General features: G+C 45.1%; 1 protein-coding gene across 2 annotated transcripts in view; it reads right to left on the bottom strand.

The window, feature by feature from the left end:
* Positions 1 to 18189, bottom strand: part of FAF1 (Fas associated factor 1) — a 1413415-nt gene that overhangs the window by 1089911 nt on the left and 305315 nt on the right. For both annotated transcript variants that reach the window (XM_069232690.1, XM_069232691.1), the window contains exon 6: positions 1071 to 1162. In XM_069232690.1, the coding sequence (XP_069088791.1) occupies positions 1071 to 1162 (92 nt within the window). The remainder of the gene's footprint in view (positions 1 to 1070; positions 1163 to 18189) is intronic.

The raw sequence follows: 18189 nt of genomic DNA, 5'->3' as shown, positions 1-18189 counted from the left end.
GCCCATGCGCAATGGAGCCGAAGAGGAGTCACCACTCGATCCCGTGACTTGAAAACCCTTCTTCGAAGAAAAATAACTTGTAACACTCCGAGCCCAACCCTAGATGGCAGACGTATGCAGAACATGTGTATCTGCAGCTACACATGCCATCGAACATATGTATATAGTTTCACTAGTGAAGAACTGCAAGCTGAGATGCAAAACATCTGGTGAACCCAAATCAATCGCCTTGGCCACACAGAGCAAATGGTTAACCCACAGACGGTCAAGCTGTCCCGGTGGAGACTGCAGCCCGAGGAAAATTAAAGCCAGGGCAGAACTGGGGGGACAGGGACCACGTCAATCATCACTGGCCAAATCAGTCAGGAGGAAAAACCTATTTGAAGTGGGCACAGAATATCTGTCTAATTAGTCAACCTTAGGTTACATGGTCCCTCGCCCATCTACCTGCCTAGGTAGCAAATGTTTATAAAAATAACATAAGGGGACACTATGAATGTCAGCTCACAGCGAGTGCCTACTGTCCTCACATTGGATTATTCGGTGAGCCAAACCTGGTTTATTACAATTAATTACAGCACAGTCCCCTCATCCTTCCTATCAAGTCAATCACTTAAAAACACAATTAGCTCAAATGATGTTATCTACAGTGTCACTGCTACCAAGTTTTGATTTTTAGTTTCTGTTATCCCATCTTATTTGTAACTCTCAATTTTCCAACATACAGTAGTCCGCATGGTCATTTAACAGAATAAATAAAAACGTGCTGTTTGCAGCAAAGTTGCTATAAAAGTTATTCTTTTCTTGCCTTAGGATATGCTAATGTATTTCCCTGTAAGACTGTGTTAGAATGGACACTTCTGAGTCAAAGATATATATTTCTCTTTTGTGTCTAATATTAACTGAATGATACACTGTTTCTTCCCTAAATTACACCAATTAATCTTTCACGTTCTTGCTTCTTTGTTAGGAAAATAATGGATGCTCTTTAAATGATCAATTTCCACACTTGTACTTTTGCTGCTAGAGCATTCTGAAATATTTATAAAGTAGTTGTCCAAAATCCTTACCTTGAATGACTTGACAACAAAGGAGGCGGTAAATCAGGTGTGAGTACATAAAGACTGTTGTTTTTTGGCAAGTGTAGAGTCCTTAAAACAGTCTGGAAATATAAAGAATAGAACCATTAATCTTTTCTCAATTGTATCTGCAGAAAATATCTCAGAAAACATCAGATCATAAAATAAGTCTTCTTTTGCAGTCAGCATAATAACAAATAAATGTTCTGTTTTCATATAACAATATACCTAAAAAACAGAGCTAAAAAAACAACTTTTTGCTATAGGGTGCTGTAAGTATCCACACAGTTAAACCTCACACAAAGAAATGTCTGCTCCTTAGCAACGAACAATCATTATCACGATATGAAGTACTGACATGAATTGGGCAAGTGAACTTAAATGCTGCCCATCGCTACAGCCACTGTACCTATGCTGCATCCCCAATACAGAAGCGAAAGCATCTGCTCGATAATGGCACCTGTCATTCTACACCTCTTGCACATGGAACTCCACCACAACAATGCTTTTTTGCTTTGCGGTGAATGTTCCCTCTATCCAAATGTCTTCTCAGTGGAGCTCGGGGCTCTAACATTGTCAGTCTATTGGGCCCTCACCTCTAATCTGCTACAGTCAGCCCCTTGGTGCCTCATATGTGATATCATTCAATGACAAACATAAGGAGAATATAACAGAAAATGATGATATGTTACTTTTGACTTGAACATGGCATCATAGGATAGGAATTCAAACACTTGATCTGACAATGGCATAAAAGGAAAGAAAATTATAAGATCCAATCACATCAAGGAGAATGAATGACCATATGACTTTGACCTAGATGGTATTAAGGTAAATCAATGTAATGGAGCACTGCAGGAAGCCTTAACTTCAATATCACCGCATAATCATATACGGCAATGACCTAACTGATTAACCAAACGTGATTGTCCGTAATAACTGCAGGACACTTTCCTCAACAGTTTATAGACAAATTTTCTGAGTGACTAGTGTCTGTGACTTTGGGAACAAAGTCTTCTGCATGGTAATGGATGGGCATCCTGCCTTGAGAGCCTAACTGCACTGATGTCTAGATGCCTAATGCTGATTTTTGTTGTCATAGGCAAACATGCATCAAGTATGTGCACCATGGCACAGGCCTGTTTCATGGATGGTGTTCTTGCGGGACCAGGAGGGCTGCCCAAAAAGCTACCATCGTAGTGGTGGACGGCAACTGCATTCACCAGGAGTCAAACAGCCAAATGCAGTGGTGGCAGCATACTGTGAGGACATCGGTGAAAGTGAACAGGTCCTTTTAAACCTCTGTCACCGGAGAAAGGCCTACAGCTCACTCACTTTCAAACTTCCTCTGCTGTGTGCTTAACTCACCCATGGCCTACATCAGGTTAGTGTGAACTGCTGCGCAGCGATGATTTACAATACAGGGATAATGCAGTATTGAACAGTGCGTGCATAATGAATGCATGTGCTGGATGTAGACATGCCTATGAGTGGTACAGTACACTAGGGATGCAGTGCTGTGCAGTGCATGCAGGAAAAAAGCACTGCAAGTATATGGGAGTAGCATAATACATGAAGGGTGCAGTGTGTGCATGGTAAACGCATATGCCAGATGTGTGTGTGCATATGAGTGGCACAATACATCAAGGATACAGTGCCGGGCACTGCATGCATGTTAAATGCAGGTGCAGGATTTGTGTGTGCCTGAGTGGTACAGTACATGGAGGATACAGTACTGTGAAGTGTGTGTAGGCAGTTAACATGTACTGAATGGATGTGTGCCTGAGGATGGTAAAATACACAGAGGGCCCTGCGTTCCATTGTTGGAGAACCAGGCCTGTATGGTAAAACATGCAGAGCAGGTATAAATACCCCCACCATCCCCAGTCAGCTTTGTGTATTGCTCCATTCCTGTAAGCTGGGTAGAGCACACACTGATGAAGGGACTCTTCAGAGGGTTCTTTTGCTTCAGTGAAAGGTCAGAAGGAAGGGCCCTGGGCACATCTCAGGAAGCAGATTGAGCTCATAAAGGAGTCATAAGGAGTAGGGCTGGGGGCCCTGGGCTAACATTTTGAAGCTCCTATCACTGCGGCTAGCAACCAGGTGTGAACTCTAGTCACTCCCATAGCCTGTGATGTGGGCCCATCAGCTTTGGAGACACTCCTGTTGTTACAGACTGCTTTTCAAGAGGAAGAAGAGAGCAGAGGAGTGGGCATTTCAAAATAAGTAGACCCCCAACATAAACCTTAAAGACAGACTTCAAATCATATCTGGTGTCTGGAAATAGACTATAAGAAGTGGAGCTTGAGACCCCAAAATCTGTCTGCCATGCAAGATGTGCTGCATAAGTTGGGGAAGCTCTGCAAGACTTCTGCCTCTGACCAGGACCGGAGGCCGAAGTCTGCTACACTCCCTGCTGGGCAAGGGGACTGCACCCGGGGAATCCATGACCATGGACATGCCCTGGATCATCAAACACCAGTACCTGCCTGCTTATCAAGACCAGTGTGCTCTGTAAGGAAGAGGAGAGTGTTTGAAGAAGTGAGGTCCAGTGGGCAGTCCTGTCAAGTGGACTCCCTGTGCAAGGTGTGAGGAAATGGCCGCTAAACTGATCAGGTGTTTTCCTCTGTGCAGGACAGAATTGGAGACCTTGTGTGGCAGGATAGGCCAGCCGTGCATTTAGCAGTGTGCTGTGCTGTGTCGATTGGACTCAAGCCCATGCATAGGAGCAAGGCGACGACTCTGCAAGCGAGGAAGGGCAGCTGAGGAAAAGACTGCTGTGTGATAAAGGCCGTGGCCTAGTGCATGTGGTAGCGTGGTGGGGACCATGGAAAAATAGTGGTCGCCGTGGAAAAATAGAGTTGTAAACTTGTGCAGAAGTGAGCCAGAGACCCCATATACCAGGAGGACCAGCTGAGAAGAATATCACAGTGCTGACTGGACCAGAGCCTTTAGACTGAGTTGCAGTGATCCTGTATGGCAGAGGAAATCACCGTGAGCACCAAGGCCTTCCACCCCCCCCCCCAACTCACCAACCACACCTTCCTGCTGGATAAGTGAGGATGCTGAGAGAGCACCTGTGCACCATCCCACAGGCAAGAGACCCCAGACAAGATCACCATAGCCATCCCCCATCAGGATAACAACTGAACACTTACCCCCCAAGAGGAGCCAAAGGGAGCCTTCAGTCGCACGAGTCAGAGACTTTTCACCCGCTGATTGCTGCCGCCGGGGGTCACATGTGGCCAACCCACCTGAACTCGGCTGTAGCGAGTGGCCATAAATGGGATGCCCTCATGAACTCCGAACACTTCACACCTGTCGGCCCCAGGTGAACTTGCTGCTAATTTAGCGTGGCAGAGCTGGAATACTATTGTCTAAGTTGGTATTGGAGTGGACCCTTGCGACTTGACTACTAGTGGGTCATACCCTGAATATTACCAATGGGGAATAACCACGATACCGCGAGGAGTGAGTGGAACAGGGAATCACCAAAGAAACACTAGATCCCTGACCTCAGCGTAGGACTGTTTGATACTGTAGTATTTCTTCTTTATGCTGATAGTGGTAGAAAATAAAATACTTATCTTTTTCCATAAAATGAGTATTTGGCTGGACAATTATTCATTGCTGCTGCACGCGTTGTGAGCCTGTGTTCACTATCCTGTATCCACGTTCTCACCAAGGAAGCCTTTCACTGCTTGGACCAAACTATCCTGAGAGTCGTAGAGGGGGTGAAGGGTTAGTTGGCCCACATACTTGAAATCCATAGTAGGCTGTGCCCTGGGATATCAGGAGTAAAATGCCTCAACACCCACAGCTGTGCCCAGTTAAAACCTGCGTGCCCTGTGGCCCTCTGAAAAGGGTTCTGACAGTGACTGTATGGTAAAAACTCACTAGTGAAAACTTTCACTCTGAACACTTGTGAGGTGCACTTTTATTAAAATGACAGTAAATTAATTGATTTTATTAGATTGTTCGGATAAATTCTTACTTTATTTATGACACTGAAAAATGTAACAGAAATCAACTAAAATGGGTCCATTTTAGGCTGAACAATAGCTGGGGACCTTAATTCTTGACAGACAATATTTATTTTTCTATGACCAAACACTATTTTCATATTTCTAGGCATGGCTTGGACAGATTAGGCACCAGACAAGCCTGCATACACAGCAGCATTTAAACATATCATATAATCTTCAAGCACAACTTTATATTTAGGGCCTTGTGGGCATTCATACTTGGCTAGTAAATTACCAAGCATGAGGGGTTTACATATGAGCACAGAAGTGTCTGTAGGAGCGCAGGTGTTTTAACTGATAGTAACACAGACCAATGGTTTCATTTTAGGAGTATTTTAAGGAAAGGGAGCTTACCTCCCAGAAGGACAGAGCACAGTAACGACTACCTGGGCAGTCACCACATAGAAGCAGAAGGTAAGAAAGACTGGGTTATGGTTCTGTACCAGGAAAACTAGTCTATTTTTAAGAATATGAGGAATCATGGGATCCAAGCATTGATATGTCCTGTTCACTGTCAGACAACCGCTTCCATCCCACAACAGTAGATAGTTAATTTCCCTTCCTCAAACCTTCTTGCTCATCCACCACTCCAACTTCCCTGCAACTTGGTGGAAATAAAAACTCTAACCTACGACTCAATCTGTGTAGAAAAAAAAGAGTGTTTATATTTGCTCAAGGCTGCTTTTAAAGAGTGTGCTTCGGTGGAGCCTGGCAAAATCAACATGAAAACCATATTAAATTCTGCAGGTGGTAGAGCTGGCTGAAAGACGAAAGAAAAGCCTACTGCCTAAATCTGTAGGGGTGGCAAATAGGCCTCGCAAATGAAGCCATATGTCTACCACCTTACTTGGCATTTAGCTCTCTGCCTCTTCATGGAGTCTCTTCAGGATGCTGCTGCAGCAACATTTTTATCATAGGTAGACAGTCTGTCACCTGCCTGAAACATTACAATGTTTTCCATTTTGTCTGTTGGAACCCTTATTATGTATTCCTCCTTGGTCACGATTTAATAAATTAGGGCTTCATTTTAAGAATCAGTTATTACCTGAATTTTGATCTTGCACTGATCTATTGCAGAGCTGCCACATGTATCCAGGTCTGACAACGGATCTAATGTACCAAAACTGAGTATTTGAACCTCTGAGAACTAGTTCTACACCCAGTGTAGTCATCATCAGAAATAACTTTTACAAGTTACATGAAAGTGAACTGTATCCAGAAGAACTTCTAAACCCGGAAATAAAAGGTCACCTGGAACGGACAGCCAACTGTAAGCAATAAAGGTTTAAAGCTAACCGGTAGTGGACTATCATCTATAAGCAACAGAGTTGTAGAGGCTATCAGAAGTTAATGTTCACCCAGAATGTGGGGTTGTAGGCTATTCTAGAAGTGAATGGACATCCAGAAAGAAAAATGTCTCAAGGTAACCAGATGTGAATGCTCACCTGGTAGTACTCTCATGGTACCAGCCTTGAATATACGGTACAATGCTGAATGTTTAGAGGTAACCCAAAGGGAGTGGACACCCAGTAGGGTATGGATGACTAGCCTTAAATGCAGGATGCAGGACTGTATGTGTAAGTATAACTACATATTAACTATTACTGTGAGTGACAGACACCTGGAGAAAAGGATGTTTTTAAGGAACTAGAAGTGACCAACCACTCTGAGGGGATTTATGAAAGCCATCAATGAATGTAGGGCACACATCTGAGTAGTGAAGGACTGCTCTAAGTGAGGTTTCAGACAATAAAGCAACAGGTTTGGTTCTCTGATCTTAACTGCGCGTGCTATAAAATAATGTGATCTCAAGAGGTGACCGAAGGAGAATGCCACCACTAGACTAGTATACTCCTGATCAATGCCCAACGTGCTTATATATCCAATCATAATCAGGGATACAGGAAAAACAGGACTAATCAGCTGCATCTCTTTCCACGAAAACAAAACAAAAGGGCCAGCCTAGGCACTGTTGCCCAAATTGTGTAGTGGTTTTTATCGCAGCAGGAAACGCAAAGCTAAGGTGCTAGTAATACTGGATATGTAAATCAAATTGAGTGATAAGCACATATCTTTATTTTTCATGAAAGTGTTTAGCTTCACTTGTCACACAGATTCATGTCTGCATCACAAACACCACTATCTTATTTTAAGAAGGCTCTCAGACTCGAGAAGAATCTCAAACCTGAGGCATCTCATTCTTAATGTCTGGTGCCTTGAATACTAAAGTACCTTATAGTGAGATAACCTCATAATAACAATTGCACTAAACTGTTCTCCAGAGCGGTTATTTAATTGAAGGCGAACAAAGGGTACATTTAAAAATCAAGACACGTTTCACAATACAACTGGTATGTGTAGAGCAAATGGGGCAGAATCTAACTACATGAAACATGGACGTGTAGGCTTCATTTCTGTAGAGCTGCAGAGTGCAACATGTATGCTTAACATCTAGCGACTACTGAAAGTGGAAAGGGCAGTGTAAATAAAATAGTGTTTCTCACAAGAAACAAATAATGACTCTAGGGTTCAGGGGTGAATGCTTACACACTAGGGGGTGATTCTAACTTCGGCGGGCGGCGGAGGCCGTCCGCCGAAGTTCCCCCACCAAAATACCGCTCCGCGGTCGAAAGACCGCTGAGGGTATTTTGGGATTTGCCCTGGGCTGGCGGGCGGCCGCCAAAAGGCCGCCCGCCAGCCCAGGGCAAATCAACCTTCCCACTAAGATGCCGGCTCAGAATTGAGTCGGCGGAGTGGGAAGGTGCGACGGGTGCAGTTGCACCCGTCGCGTATTTCAGTGTCTGCTAGGCAGACACTGAAATACTTTGTGGGGCCCTCTTACGGAGGCCCCTGCCGTGCCCATGCCATTGGCATGGGCACGGCAGGGGCCCCCAGGGGCTCCGCGGCACCCCCTACCGCCATCCTGTTCCTGGCGGGCGAACCGCCAGGAACAGGATGGCGGTAGGGGGTGTCAGAATCCCCCATGGCGGCGCAGCAAGCTGCGCCGCCATGGGGGATTCTAAGGGCAGCGGTAAACCGGCGGGAGACCGCCGGTTTACCCTTTCTGACCGCGGCCAAACCGCCGCGGTCAGAATGCCCTGCGGGGCACCGCCGGTCTGTCGGCGGGACTCCCGCCGACCCTGGCCCCGGCGGTCTGAGACCGCCGGGGTTAGAATGAGGGCCTTAATGATGAGAAAGAAGTGACACTACTGACAATAATAATGGTTTAACACCTTGTCAGGCGGACACTGTCTCATAAATGAGCCCCTGGTTTCAATTAGTTAAAGCTAAAAGACAGAGGAAGAAATGGAATCTATGGTATGAATAATAAAAGGATGCTTATTCAAAATATGGATAGTTCATATTTCATCAATAAAAGTAGGGACTATTGATGAGTGATCTCTGGAAGATGGAAACGTGACAAAAGAATAAAGTAAGACTGGAACCAGAGGCAATGGTCCTAACCTTGCAGACCTCTGACTCGAATGAATGTACATGGACAAAACAGAGTGATGAGGGAGGGGGCATAACAGAATATTTGAGGGAATATAACATTCTGTCAAAGCAGTAGTTATGGATAAACAATTATGCAGCTCTTGGGAATAAGATAGAGGAAGATAGGCCATTCAGAGAGGTGATTTTTCTCCACTACTGTAAATTGGAAAAATGTAAGAGTTGGAAGCCGATTTCAATTAAAATGTAGTGTCTCTCATTAAATTGCATCGGTAGAAACATGTAAGAGAGCAGATAATTGTGATTACCATGGATTTCCCCTCAAAATTTGAAGAAACAGAGAAACCATTGTCTGAAAGTCAAGTTTAGGTTTTGACCAGGCTTTAGGTTAAATATCAAGCTGCTACAATCAGTTAAGGGGGACATCTGAATGTGAGGCTATCACCTAGACATGTAGGAATGGAAGACGGCGAGCAATATCACCTTCCAGACACTCACTTTAAATAGTATAAGGTCTCTAAATGGATATTAGATATGGGCCTGATTAGACGTATAGGTGCTAAATAGTCCACCTGATAAATACAAATACCACGGGGTACATTATTTATCGGGTGCAATAACTAGCACCAATTACAGGTAGGGTTTCTGGCCATCTTATTACTATGTATCTATATTTATATTTAGTGGTTTGGGAATAAGTTGAGTCAAAAATGTTAGCAGTTTTGGGAAGTGACATGTCCCTTACACGCAGGAAGTATTTTAGTAAAGGAAACTCTGCCAAGTCTGACAGACTCTAGGGAGTGAGTTCCGCATCTGTGTCGGAAGGAGCATAGTGAAATTATTAGACTTCTGCAGGCAAAAGTGGTTCAGATAAAGGGGCCCTGGCGTCACATCAGGGGCAGAACAACATATCCACAGACACCCATTTCCACAATGTCCAACCGACCCACAAAAACACAAAGTGGGGATGCACTTGTGGGCATCAGTGAATAATACACATCAAAGTAGCATCAGGGTATGTGCGTCACAAGAGTACAGCAAGATGTGCCTCATGAGTGTGCTGGCTTTCGTGAATGAAGGGATCAATGGATGGTGTACAACTCTAAGGGACAATGGTGGCTTGAGGTTCACAAGGCTCCACTCACTTAACTCTATAATACTGTCATGCTCCTCTCACTTGCACTAATTCATAACAATTGCAAGAATGGTATTCTTCCATTCTGGGATAGGAGGTGCTGAGAAACAGTTGCAGGCCAACTTAAACCTGGGCTGTATCTAAGCTCCTATGGTGGTGTGGTTCAGTTTAACATGGTGGAATGCACACCAGTAATAGTCATGTTATTGTGTCGTTCACCTTGTGGCAGCCTTGCACAATTGGGTTGCTACACACCAGAGGCCCAATGTTTTTTCCACCAATGAATTGGGGCCATCACCTCAAACTTCACTGTATTTTTAGGTCTGTCTGAAAGGCTCCTTGTGGTTAGGGTAAAGAATAAAAACATATTTAAACATCAGATACAGAGGGATTCATAAATTAAGGGTCCACAAACAGATATAAAGGAGGGACAACATGTTGGATTACAAAGAGGCTACAAGGGATCAACAATACGATGCACATGTCAATGTGAAGTAGGCTCTCTTCAGAGTGATTTCAGAGAGGTCTCAAATCGCCCCATATAAGGAGTAAGCAGATCATGCGATTCTGGTCACTTTCTCTGCATTCTGGTATTCCATTTTAAAGTGAGAACTCCAGAATACAAAGACAACTATACTGTTTTAGAAACAGGTCTCTAGTTGGCAATGGTTTGTACCCTGTACATGTAGAGACCCTCACTCTAGTTAGGGTAAGGGAGTCGTACAGATAAGATAACCCCTACTCACCTCCTTGGTAGCTTGGCACAGGCAGTCAGGCTTATCTCAGAGGCAATGTGTAAAGTATTTGTAAGCATACGCACAGTAACACAGTGAAAACACTACAAAAGGACTCTACACCAGTTAAGACCAATAGCCAATATTTATCTGAGTAAACCAAGACCAAAACAACAAACAGACATGCAAATATAGGAATTTTCACAAATTAAATCTTAGTACAGCTCTTAGAAACACAATAGCTCCAACTGGGACTATACAACGTGTTTTGGTGGAGTCGTTCCTAACAGTCTGACGCCACTTGCGAGGGAGTGCGGGCCGGTCACGGAGTCGCACAGATCCCAGGTACAGTACCTTGGAAAATGAGGAAACAAAGATGTTGCATAGAGTTGGGGAGGTGAGGGGTCGCTGAAGCCGGTGCAGCATCAATTCCTTACTTATACCAGGGAGGGGAGGCGTTGGTTCCTTACTGCTAGGCAGGGGAGGTGAGGTGTTGGCTCCTTATGGTTGCAGGGGAGGTGATGCGGCGTCTGTGGCAAGGTGTTGGATCCTTGTGACAAGGCGGTGTCGATGAATCCAGCTGGTCAAGATGTGAGGCATCGACTTTGCGGTGTTGTGATCACACCACAGGGTCACAGGTGCGGAGTCGAAGTCGGTGTCACAGACGTTGGTGACCCAGCACTCGGGACTCACTCTGTGGTGGGACTTTGGAGGCACTGCGGCAGCTGCGTTGGGCCTGTGGCGCTGGTCATGGTCATTGTGCTCAGCAGGGACCGTCAGGAGGCGGTGCAGAGTCGGACAGCGGCACCGGTTCTAAAGTTGCTCTGGAGTCGATGTTCTCGTTTCTCCTTGGTTACACCAGAACTCACTCCCAAGGGCCCAGAACTGGATTTGCCAAGTCAAGACTCTCAGTTAGAGAGCCCAGGTGCTGGCAGATGAAGTATTTGATGTCCCTGGGACTTTTTAACAGGAGGCCAGCTCAATCCACACCCTTGGAGAACCTTTGGAAGCAGGATGTAGAAAGCAAAGTCCAGGCCTTTCACTCCCAGGACAAAAGCAGCAAGAAGCAGGCCAGCATAGCAATGCAAGATACAAAGTGGCTGTCCCTCCAACAGAATCCAACTCTTCTTCCTGACAGAATGTCTTCAATCTAGAAGGATTCTAACTTTATGGGGTCAGAAGCCCAGTAATTATACCACCCTCTGTCTTTGAAGTAGGCAAACTTCAAAGAGAAGTCTTTGTAAAGCACAAGACCTGCCTTTCCTGCCCTGGCCCCAGACACACTCGGGGGGTTGGAGACTGCTTTGTGCAAGGACAGATAGAGTACTATTCATGTACAAGTGTCAGCTCCTTCTACCACTCTAGCTAAGGAAGAGCCATCAGCATATGCAGGGCACACCTCAACTCCCTTTGTGTGACTGTCTAGAGTGAATTCACATACAGCCCAACTATCATCCTGACCCAAACATGTATTCCACGGACAGGCAGAGGCACAGAATGGTTAAGTAAGAAAATGCTCACTTTCTAAAAGTGGCATTTTCAAACTTACAATTTAAAAACAAACTTCATCAAAACTTGTATTTTTAAATTGTGATTTCTGTATTTGCTCCCAACGAGAAATTACACTTAAAAGAAATTTCAAGGCAATCCCCATGTTACCCTATGCGAGAGAGAGGCCTTACAATAGTGAAACCCGAATTTAGCAGTATTTCACTATCAGGGCATGTAAAACACACCAGTACATGTCCTACTTTTTAAATACACTGCACCCTGCCCATGGGGCTGCCTTGGGCCTATCTTAGGGATAACTTCCTTGTACTAAAAGGGAAGGTTTGAACCTGCCAAGTGGAGGCACTTGCAGTGTTGAAAGGGTAGTTTAAACTGTAAACACAGGCACTGCAATGGCAGGCCTGAGACATATGTACAGGGCTACTCATGTGGGTGGCAAAATCAGTGCTGCTGGTCCACCAGCAGTATTTGATTTACTGGGCCTGGGCACATGCAGTGAGCTATACTAGTAAATCAATATACTACTAATAATAATAAATAAATAATAAATACATGTAACAATAATATACTAGTAAATCAAATATGCTAATCATGGATAAACCAATCAGCAATACCATTCGGACAGAGAGCACCTGCACATTAGCACTAGTCAGCAGTGGTAAAGTGCCCAGAATCCTAAAGCCAGCAAGAACGAAATTGAGCACAGGATCAAAAACATGAGGTCAGACGCAAATAATTTGGGGATAACCATGCAAACAGGGCCATTTCCAACAACGGTTAACAGATTAGCTACACAAGAGAGAAATTCAGAAAGGCAAAAAGACATCCCTTTCTAAAGCATTTATATGATTTGTTTACAAGGGAGTTAACTTGTCGGTAGATATTAGATTTAAAACGGTCTATTGTTCACAGGTATCTGGGCCCAAAGGCATGTATGTATGAGTCATGGCAATGTTCAAGACATAGATTTGTATTTTGATACAATACCATGCAAACACTAGGATCAAAACATAAGGTGACTGTGTAATCAGCAGTTGAGGATACACTCATATTCTAGATCTGCTTTGTACACAAATATGGATTAAAAGTTTACTGTACAGGGAATAAAAGTTATTAAAACGTAGTATAACAAACAGTTGCATTAATTAACACATACACAAAATACTAATAGATTAATACAGCAAGAAAGAACAGATTCTCTTAAAAACCACACACGATGCCTCCCAGTCCTACAATGCAGTAAGGCCTCTAAGGTTGCGGAAAGAGATTTCAGGCACAACGTGTTTACATTTTGTCAGTAAATGAGACGTTGTCCACATGAATTAAAACGGAGCGTGAGACTCCGAGAATTAGGAGCTGAAAACGGTAGCAGCAGTAATAGTAGAGAACAAGTATTCTTTCAATGGACTCGAGAGATACAGTATTTGTTTGGTAGAAAGACCTGTAAGGCCATACAATGCCTGACTTCACTAAAAATACTTTTAAGTACTCTTCATCTTTACTTTTGCTTTTTTATTATTACCATTTTAGCCCCCAAAGTTTGTCTCTGGCATTTTACAGCAGTCACCAATGCTGGTTAAAAATTACTAATGCACAATGGCAGTGTTTAGATTTATTATTTATAATCTATTGCCTAGAACGTTATTAATAAAATGCAGTAGAAATGAAATTCGACTTTCAGCAGAAGACCGACATCACTAGAAGATCTTTAAACAATCACAGCATATTTTAGTCTGTGTTTGACTAGAATGTATGATACAGTTTTTATCATCTAAGTAAGCATGTCCACAGCCTCTGTGCGCAATAGTTCACGCGGAACTGCAGGGACGGTTCGTTGGGTGGTTCTATTTCTAATGCACTTTACAACGCTTGTGTATTTTCCTGGTTGTTAGATAATATGTCTATGTTAATTTTTTTTTTAGCTGAAAAGCATTGCTTAAATAACCTCTCGCGCGGTGCGTCATTTAACTCGGGCAAGCTATTCAATAACAAGTACGAAGTAACAGGTGAGAGTCAATACAATAATATAGAGGCTAATTTTAATAAAAGCAAAACTGCCTTCACAATAAAGACCGCTGGGTGGCAGCATATCCTAAATGTTAACATTCACTTTTGTAATTTGGATTTGTGCTTTCTGATACTCTTCCAAATACGAAGCTTTTGTTTTACCAATTTATTAAACTCACGTTTCTGGATAATATTAACAGGCATGCATGCCTGCAACACGTGCGAATTAAAGCCACGAGGACATTTCCAAATCTATAAAAATAGTCTGAAAATACATTTCGAAAGAGACGTCAAAAAAGAAAAATTATTTCAGGTTGGCAAGTTGTTTTAATTTTTTGGGCGCTAAAAAATTAGTAGTTGGGCAGGTTTAATACAAAAAACTGTTCCTCAAACTACAGAGGACAGGCAGAAGAGGTGTTGCCATAGGAACACTGAAGCACACTCCCTGTTGCTGAGGTAGCGCGCATAGCCCATTAATGGCTGAGCGACTTTTGTTCGCGCTGGCAAACGCGCGAGAAGCAGTAACGGAGACAACACAGTCAACTAGTTTCACTCTCGCTCCGGCAGGCCGCACCGACCCCCCCACCCCTTCGGGTCACGCTATTTATTCCTTCTTGTGCGCTGTCCTGGGGTCGGGTGCACCTTGGCTGAAACCGCAGGGGTGTTCCTGTCACACCCCTGACGGAGCTCGCACATGCGGCTCTCCCATGACGCACAATTAATGCACTACTGCGCACAACATTTCATTCCTCCCCAAAATAAATAAAACAAAAACTTTATGACATAAATACTGGGCATAGGCTAAAGACCCACAACAGATGACCGTTTATAACACTAAACAGTGACACGAAGCATGAATTAGACGCTGCCACATTTGTGAAAAGTCAATCATATGTTACATGGTGTCGTAGTAGAGACGACAGTGTAGGGTTAGATCTCAGATTGTAGCAGGTCTTCTCACTCCGTCCCATGGACTGTTGATATGCTTCGGGGGCCACTGTTTATTCTGCTGGAGCAAGAAGTCTCTGGGATGGCTTGTGGTCCTCGCTGGGCCTAGCCCTTATGGAGGGTCTTACTGGGGAGGGGGCTTCCGAAGGACCATCTGAGGATCCCTCACCGTCTCCCTCCTCGGAGGGTGGCACCAAGCCGTAGCACTTCTTGACATGGAAGATATTCCTGGATACCAATTCCAAACCTCGCCTCACTGTCACTTTGGTACCAGAGAGACGAACGACAGTCCATGGCGGTTTTTCAAAAGGAAGTTGGAATTTGCTGCTTGGGTTTTGGCACTTCAAAAAGCACAGCATCTCCTACTTGGGGTCTCGAAGATTTAGCTTTGCTGTGAAAACTGACTCTGCGATTTGACTTCTGACGCTGACAGAAAGATCTTCGCGGATCCACTGGGGTGGGGGTCCAACTGGGGTGATGTGGGATGGAGTCATTGTAGGAGGCTGGCCTGGCTTATAGTGGGTACCTTGTGGTACTTACACCCTATGCCAAGTACAGTTATCCCTTATTAGTAGAATAGAGGTGTTTCTAGCAGCTTAGGCTGATAGAAGGTAGCTATGGCAAAGCAGCTTAGGCTGAACTAGGAGACATGCAAAGCTCCTACTATACCACTTATATCATATAGCACAATATCATAAGAAAACACAATACTAAGAGTTACTAAAAATAAAGGTACTTTATTTTTAGGACAATATGCCACAAGTATCTCAGTGAATACACTCAGTTAGAAGGTAAGTAATATACACAAACCCAAAACAGGTAAGTAACAGTAAGAAAAGTAATGCAAACAATGTAGAATCACAATAGGATGCAATAGGTGAACATAGGTCTAGGGGCAACACAAACCATATACTCCAAAAGTGGAATGCGAATCACAAATGGACCCCAGACCTATGGGAGCTTGTAGAGGGTCGCTGGGACTGTAAGAAAACAGTAAGGGTGTCCAAAATACCCCGCCCCAAGACCCTAGAAAGTAGGAGTAAATTTACCCTACTACCCCAGAAAGACACAATAGTCGTGATAGGGGGATTCTGCAAGAACCACAAGCACCAGCAAAACACTGAAGACGGATTCCTGGATGTGAGGACCTGCAAGGCAAGGGGACCAAGTCCAAGAGTCGCGATAGTGTCCAGGGGGGGGCAGGAGCCCAGGAAACCCAGGATGAAGGTGCAAAAGGGCGGAAGAAGCCAAAGATTCTGCAACAACGAAAATGGCTAGGAACTTCTCATTTGGATGGAAGATATCCCACGGCGTGCTGGATGTTGCAGAAGTGTTTCCAAGCAGAAATACCGCAAACAAGCCTTGCTAGCTGCAAGGGTCGCTGTAGAGGTTTTTGGGTGCTGCTGGGGACCAGGAAGGACCAGGATGTCACCCCTTGGAGGAGGAGACAGAGGTGGTGCTCTGCAACTCAGAGCCCCCGCAGAAGCAGGCAGCATCCGCAGAAGTACCGGAGCAGGCACTTAAAAGATTTGTGAACCGGAGTCACAAAAGGAGGGTCCCACGACGTCGAAGTCCAACTCAGAGGGTTGAGCACTGCAGGACAGAGTGCTGGGGACCCAGGCTAGGCTGTGCATAAAGGAATTATTGGAGAAGTGCACAGAAGCCGGAGCAGCTGCAAATCACACAGTACACAGGTTTGCTGTCTGGTGTGGGGAGGCAAGGACTTACCTCCACCAAACTTGGACTGAAGGAGCACTGGACTGTGGGGGTCACTTGGATCTAGCTCCTGTGTTCCAGGGACCACGCTCGTCAGGATGAGAGGGGACCCAGAGGACCGGTGATGCAGTCTTTTGGTGCCTGCGTTAGCAGGGGGAAGATTCCGTCGACCCACTGGAGATTTCTTCTTGGCTTCCAGTGCAGGGTGAAGGCAGACAGCCCTCAGAGCATGCACCACCAGGAAACAGTTGAGAAAATCGGCAGGATGAGGTTCTACAATGTTGCTGGTAGTCGTCTTGCTACTTTGTTGCGGTTTTGCAGGCGTCCTGGAGCAGTCAGCGGTCGATCCTTGGCAGAAGTCGAAGAGGGAAGTGCAGAGGAACTCTGGTGAGCTCTTGCATTTGTTATCTGAAGAATAACCCAGAGGAGAGACCCTAAATAGCCAGAAAAAGAGGTTTGGCTACCAAGAAAGGAGAACTGGCTACCAAGAGAGGTAAGAGCCTATCAGAGGGGGTCTCTGACGTCACCTGCTGGCACTGGCCACTCAGAGCAGTCCAGTGTGCCCCCAACACCTCTGAATCCAAGATGACAGAGGTCTGGGACACACTGGAGGTGCTCTGGGCACCTCCCCTGGGAGGTACTGGTCAGGGGAGTGACTCCCCTTTGCTTTGTCCAGTTTAGCACCAGAGCAGGACTGGGGGATCCCTGAACCAGTGTAGACTGGCTTATGCAGAGATGGGTACCATCTGTGCCCATCAAAGCATTTCCGGAGGCTGGGGGAGGCTACTCCTCCCCAGCCCTTCACACCTATTTCCAAAGGGAGAGGGTGTAACACCCTCTCTCAGAGGAAATCTTTTGTTCTGCCTTCCTGGGTCGGGGCTGCCCAGACCCCACGAGGGCAGAATCCTGTCTGAGGGGTTGGCAGCAGCATCAGCTGCAGTGGAAACACCGGAAAGGCAGTTTGGCAGTACCCGGGTTCTGTGCTAGAGACCCGGGGGATCATGGAATTGTCACCCGAATACCAGAATGGTATCGGGGTGACAATTCCATGATCTTAGACATGTTACATGGCCATGTTCGGAGTTACCATGGTGACGCTACACATAGGTAGTGACCTATGTGCAGTGCACGAATGTAATGGTGTCCCCGCACCCACAAAGTTCGGGGAAATTGCCCTGAACGATGTGGGGGCACCTTGGCTAGTGCCAAGGTGCACACACACTAAGTAACTTGGCACCCAACCTTCACTAAGTGAGGGTTACACATATAGGTGACTTATAAGTTACTTATGTGCAGTGAAAAATGGCTGTGAAATAACATGGACGTTATTTCACTCAGGCTGCAGTGGCAGGCCTGTGTAAGAATTGTCTGAGCTCCCTATGGTTGGCAAAAGAAATGCTGCAGCCCATAGGGATCTCCTGAAACCCCAATACCCTGGGTACCTAAGTACCATATACAAGGGAATTATATGGGTGTACCAGTGTGCCAATGAGAATTGGTAAATTTAGTCACTAGCCTGCAGTGACAAATTTAGAAAGCAGAGAGAGCATAAACACTGAGGTTCTGGTTAGCAGAGCCTCAGT

This window comes from Pleurodeles waltl, chromosome 4_2 (genome assembly GCF_031143425.1).
Source record: "Pleurodeles waltl isolate 20211129_DDA chromosome 4_2, aPleWal1.hap1.20221129, whole genome shotgun sequence".
In the NCBI taxonomy this organism is placed as follows: Eukaryota; Metazoa; Chordata; class Amphibia; order Caudata; family Salamandridae; genus Pleurodeles; species Pleurodeles waltl.
The sequence above is the reverse complement of the archived record's forward strand: the minus strand, read 5'-3'. Positions and strand labels throughout refer to the sequence as shown.